General features: G+C 35.7%; 1 protein-coding gene across 1 annotated transcript in view; it reads right to left on the reverse strand.

Annotated features, from left to right (window-relative positions):
* The window catches only part of Adad1 (adenosine deaminase domain containing 1), a 41,421-nt gene continuing 35,419 nt past the window's right edge, over positions 1-6,002 (reverse strand). Inside the window, exon 12 of the mRNA XM_005370391.2 lies at positions 1-322. Within this exon, the coding sequence (XP_005370448.1) occupies positions 209-322 (114 nt within the window). The 3' untranslated portion in view covers positions 1-208. The remainder of the gene's footprint in view (positions 323-6,002) is intronic.

The following is a 6,002-nucleotide window of genomic DNA, read 5'->3' on the forward strand; positions in this document are numbered from 1 at the left end:
TGGTAATTATTTTTATAAAAAAAAAAAACAAAGGAGCATAATGTTTCAACGCAAGATGACATGAGTATTCATACATGTTTAACAATATCTGGGCAGTGCTGTTGCAAGACTTCTATTGTGAAGGCTGAAACCCCATATTTTAAAACATTTTTACCAGTCAAACACATCAAAAATAGAAGATTTTTAATATTACAATGTGCTGTCTAATTCACATACTAAATTGCTCTATACAGGGAGACTTCACAATCCAGGAGCCATAGCCGTGCTGCTTTAAGTAGGACTTCAATAGTGCTTTAGCTTCTTGATAGGGCCCAGACATACACTAGGGAGAGAAAAAGTTGAACTGAATCAAATTGGCCTACAAAGTAAATAACCTCAGAATGTTTAACTTTATGTTTTAAAAAAATGAAAAACTCTAAATGCCTGTGCTAATTTAAAACAATTATTTCCCAACATGCCTAAGAAGGCAATTTTACTTGTTATTTAATATTTTAATTAAGAGCAAAATTCACAGCAGAAAAACTGAAAGAGCATAAGAAGTATGACCTATGACCTATAACACCCAAACTATAGATAACTACCATCACTATATCCACTCCAAGTGTATAATTTGGTCTTTGTTAAAGTTATTGAGATGTGCAAATGCCAGCAAAATCCAGTGGTAAACTCCACCACCTCTAAATCGCCCATTGTGCCTGCCTGCAGTCAATCTATAATATACTTTTGGCCGTAGCCCCAGGCAACTACACATTTTTCTGTCTCTAGATTTATTTTTCTGGAAGTTTCACATAAGTTGACTAATACAGTAAGCATTCTATAATGCCAGGCTAGCACATTTCCCAATTCATGCTAATCCATGTGTCAGGGTTAGGCTTTACTGTAGACTAAAACATTGTCCGTGTCTGTTACAGCAGTCCATTCACCGCCTCATGAACTTGCACTATTCTCAGTTTTTACTATTAGGAAATTGCTGTCATAAACATTCGTGTGAATTCTGTTTCTCACAAATACAGCAGCACTGCTGAGTCACACAGCAAGTATGTTTACCTTTGTTGGTGGGAGAAGCCAAATTGTTCTCCAAAGTTGCTGTACCATTTTTTATTCTTATTGTAACGCGTGAGGCCTCTTTTCTCCAGATGATCAATAGCACTTGGTGTGGCACCATCTTCTGAACTACAATTGTTCGTGAGGGTTAGGGAGAGAAGCTGACTCCACCAAAGAGCAAGGTCTAACAGCAAGTGCTGATGAAGTAGCTGAAGAAATTACCTGCCCTGTCTAGAAGACCTGGCCAATGTGACTGAATTACAGTGTTCAGTGTAATCAGCTTTATCTTGAAGACTATGTCACCTGTGACTTAAAGAGAAGCCCGTGCCTGCTTAAAGTTTTGAAAAATAATCTAACTGCTTTGTTAAGGGCTAATGGGGATACTGGCTATAAGTGAAAGCCAATGTTCATTTACTATCCTGAAAGCCTTCAGTCATCAAAAGAAGGGCACTAAACCTATTTGTCTTCTGACTTATATGAAGACAATAAAGTCTGGATGAACGCACTTCTGCTGACAGCATGGTTTACTGGATGTGTACTCAAGCATGTCTGTTGTTTGGAGACAAGGTCCTTCTGGGTAACTGGGGCTAGTCTCGAATTCACATCTTCCTGCCTCAGTCTCTCAAGCGCTTAAGGTGGGATCTATTCCTGGTAGAGGCTGTGAACGTGTTGAAATGACAACAAAAAATTTAGAATCTAATTTAAATTTACTCAATGAACAACGTTAAGGTTTGCTACACTGAATCTTGCATGAAAGAAAGAATGTGACAAACCTCACTGCTATCTTGAGAAACTGTAGCCATTCCAGCATGTGGGAAGTGGAGGAAAGATGATTGCTGAGAGTTAGGCTAGCCTGGGCTATCTACTGAGGCCCTGTTTCTAAACAGCAGCCATCTATATGAAAGCAAGTTCCTCCAGTGCCAAAGCAACTAAGTTTTTGCTGTTGTTGTTTTTAGAAACATTTAAAAATCATGTTTTAAAGAAATGATGTTACCTATGTAACTAGGGTACAGTATTGTACAAAGTTAACTATTATATACATGACCATATAAAGCTGTTTGACTCCCTGTGTTGAGTGGTCTGAAACAAACCTGCAGTTTCCAAGGTATGTCTAGTTTAAATTGTGATTAAATTGTGAACCAGGCAAGTTTTCCAACTTTGTTATCACCCAAAACTGCTTTGATTTTCTATGACCTTTAGATGTTGTTGTCAACCTCACAACCAGATATTTTCAACACAAGTGTCTGCAGCAACACTGATTATTCACTGAGCAGTAGATTAAATTTGGAGACATGTGCCATCCTAACAACACTGAGATTCCCAATTCATGAATTTGTTACATCCTCTCATTTGTTTACATCTTCTTTACTTTTTCTCAACAATGTTTTATCATCTCTAGTGTACAAGTCTTTTGTTTATTACTGTGTGTGTGCCTGTGTATTTGCTGTTGTGTGAAATAGTTTTCTAAAATAAATTTTTGGAGTATTTATTCTTAGAAAGTAATTATATAATTTATTTTTTTATGTTGTGGTGATATCTTGTTTGTACAAATAAAGCTTGCCTGAAGATCAGAGGGCGGAGCTAATCACTAGCTAACCTTAGAGGTCTGGAGAGACAGACAGGAAGTGATAAGGCAGGGGGAAACAGGAACTCATTTTCTTTCTGACTGAGAAGTTGAGAGATAAAGAGTCCTTTGTCTCTCTGATCTCTCAGCATTTTCCCCAATATCTGACTCCAGGCTTTTATTACTAAGATGTATTAGAATTTGTGCAACAATATTGTTCTGATACAGGGGCTGGAGAGATGGTTCAGAGTTAAGAGTGCTTGCTGCTTTTCCAGAAGACTCATATTTGTTTCAGCTCTCACATCAGTGGCTCACAACCACCTGTAACTCCAGCTTCAAGGGATCTGACACCCTCTTCTAGTCTCCACAGTTACCCACATACAACAAAATTCATATATACATACAAATAAACTTTTCTGTGACATTCCTAAATTCACATATGATGATCTAACACATTGCACATGGTAAGTTATCCAGTAAATACTCAGGAAATCTATCCTATAGTCTTAGCAATGTTATTTCCTGACATTTGCAGCCCACAGAGGAAGAAGACATGCTCCATGTTGCTGTTTGTTCTTTTATTTGGAAACCTCACCCAAGAGGACACTACTCTGCCTAGGAATCTAGGTGTTAGGTCCTCCAGGTGATGGTCTTACAGGGCTTCTCCAGGAGATTTCTGCTACATGTTTTAAGCACCTAATTACACATTTATTACTATTATTATTAATTATTATTATTATTTATCATCATTTTGCCATCTCTATCTCCTGCTGTATATTCTTTTACTTTGGCTTGCTATATACTTAATATAATTACTCATTCTAAACTGAACCATGGTTACTTCAGATCACTCTTCAGGAATCAGAACAGATAAACAGAATAATGGAAGAGGGGTAATTGTCAACATTCTTGTTTTCTTTCCAGTCATAGGTGGGGAAGGGAGATTTCAGCTTTCAGTTGGGCAGAGAGAGAAAGTGATAAGGCAGGAAGAAACAGGCACTCATTCTCTTTTTGGCTGGGAAGCTGAGAGATGAGGAGTCCTTCATCTCTCTGATCTCTCAGCATTTTCCCCAATATCAATTTCAATAAAATTTTCAGATTTCACTACTAGGAATAATACCACTGTTAAGTTCACTGTTGATATCCTTTATGAAGTTGTGGGAAGTTCACTTCTATTTTTTTCCTTCCTTAGTGTTTTATTGTAAAAAGGTAGACTGTCAAATGCATTTTAAACATATTTAAGATAATTATGAAAATTTTAAACTTGGACTTATTAATACAGTGTATTACATAAAAATAATTTACTGATGTTAAATCAACCTTGTAAACCTGACATAACAAATCCTGAACATAGAGCAGAATTTCTATATGCTACTGGATGGTTTTTCAGTATCTTGCTAACATCTTTTCACATTTATGTTTGTATTATAATTTTTTTCTGTGACACTTTTATTATTTTGGGTATCACGAATTTTGGGGAAATGTTCTCTATATATGAAAGTGATTTTGTAGGATTTATATAACAATTTTGTTATGTATTGTAGAATTTTATAAGAACATGTTAACAATTCACAGTTTCTCTATGTGACTAAGTTACAGTTGGATATTCTGTTTTTCAATTATACTTTTTATTTGTGTCGATCTAGCAGCATGTCCATTTTATCTAACTTGTTAACAAACAGCTGTTGGAAATCCAATGGTTTTTTTGTGGTCTATAACAATGACCCTTTTTTCCATTCCAGCTTTCAATAATTTCTGTTCTCATTTATACTCCTTTGATCACTAAGAGATTAAATTTTATATCTCTTAATGAACCAATTTTATATTTCATTGACTTAATTTTTGTTTCAAATTTCATTGATTTCCACTATGGTCCATATTAATTCCATTTTACTTATTTTTGTGTTCTAGTCCCCCAACTTTTATTTTAACCAGTTTCTTGAGTCAGAAGCTTAAATCACTGATTTTAGGATTCTTATGTAATATACACTTTCAAAGCTATACAATTTCTCTATTTCTTTAATCATCCATGAATTTCAATATGTTGTGCTTTTCAACTCATTCTAAGATATTTCTCTGTTTTTCTGAAAGTTGTTTCCTACTAACCATTTTTTTTTTTTTGGATTTTTGAGACAGGGTTTCTCTGTAGCTTTTGGTTCCTGTCCTGGAACTAGCTCTTGTAGACCAGGCTGGCCTCAAACTCATAGAGATCTGCCTGCCTCTGCCTCCCGAGTGTTGGGATTAAAGGCGTGCGCCACCACCGCCCGATTTTCATACTAACCATTGTAAATCCATAAATTAATTTCCAAATATATGGCAATTTCTCAGATTTCATTACACTGTTAATTGATATTTTAATGCCATAGTGGCCAGAACCTATTTTCTGTGATGTTTAAGTTTTACTTTTAGGTTCTCCTGCTTTTACTGTGAGGTCTGTCTTCATCAGGTTATAGCTTTGATAGTCTCATCCTAGCTTTTTATTCTATCTTATTTTTAATTTTTACGCTAGGCCCAGCATTCCAGTGGTTATCGTGTTTCTATAGATTAGAGATAAATTATTCAGTAACAGCAGACACTGTACTCAAACACATTAGACCTGTAAGGCTTCTGCCATCTTCTGGCAAACTTACATCAAGAATATTCGATATATATCTTAAGCATCCTTTGGTTTTTGTTCATTGCCTGATTTTTTGACCCTGTCCTGTATATGACTCTGTAGTTCCACATCAATCATAGAACACAGAGAATTTCAAATTTATCCCAGTCTTTCAATTTCCCCATATCATTTTGGTAACCAGAGTTAGCATTTGTCTCCAACAAGAACTGCAACTTGAGCCAGTGAATTCAACAACTTTTCCTATTCATTTTCTACCAAGTTGGGCCCCTTCAACTGAAAAAAAAAATCCACAAATTGTTATCCTCTGACACGCCGAGGCCTTTTCTTTTGACAGTAACTCCATGACTTTAGAGGTGTGAACTGCAACTCCCCACCATTCCGACTAGAGACATGAAGACAAGAGAAAAAAAAAGAGCTCCAACCAAGAACACGAACTTGTTATTCTTAAAATCCTAGCACTTTTTCAAGAACATATAGTTTTGATATTTAAATTTTACTACCTTGAATTAATTTCTACAAAAGACTGTTTTTGACATTATCAAGGTTTTTATATGTGTTCTTACAGAAATACGTATAGCTTCTAGACATCACTGAAAACAATAATATTATTAAAAAAAGCTTATACTTAGTTATAGGTGGGAATGTGCACACAGGCTTGTAGTTGATATGACTGTAGGTGTGAATGTGTGCACAGGTTTGTAGTTGATATGACTGTAGGTGTGAATTGTGCACAGGTTTGTAGTTGATATGACTGTTAGTGGGGATGTGTGCACAGGT

This window comes from Microtus ochrogaster, unplaced genomic scaffold (assembly GCF_000317375.1).
Source record: "Microtus ochrogaster isolate Prairie Vole_2 unplaced genomic scaffold, MicOch1.0 UNK78, whole genome shotgun sequence".
Taxonomy (NCBI): Eukaryota; Metazoa; Chordata; class Mammalia; order Rodentia; family Cricetidae; genus Microtus; species Microtus ochrogaster.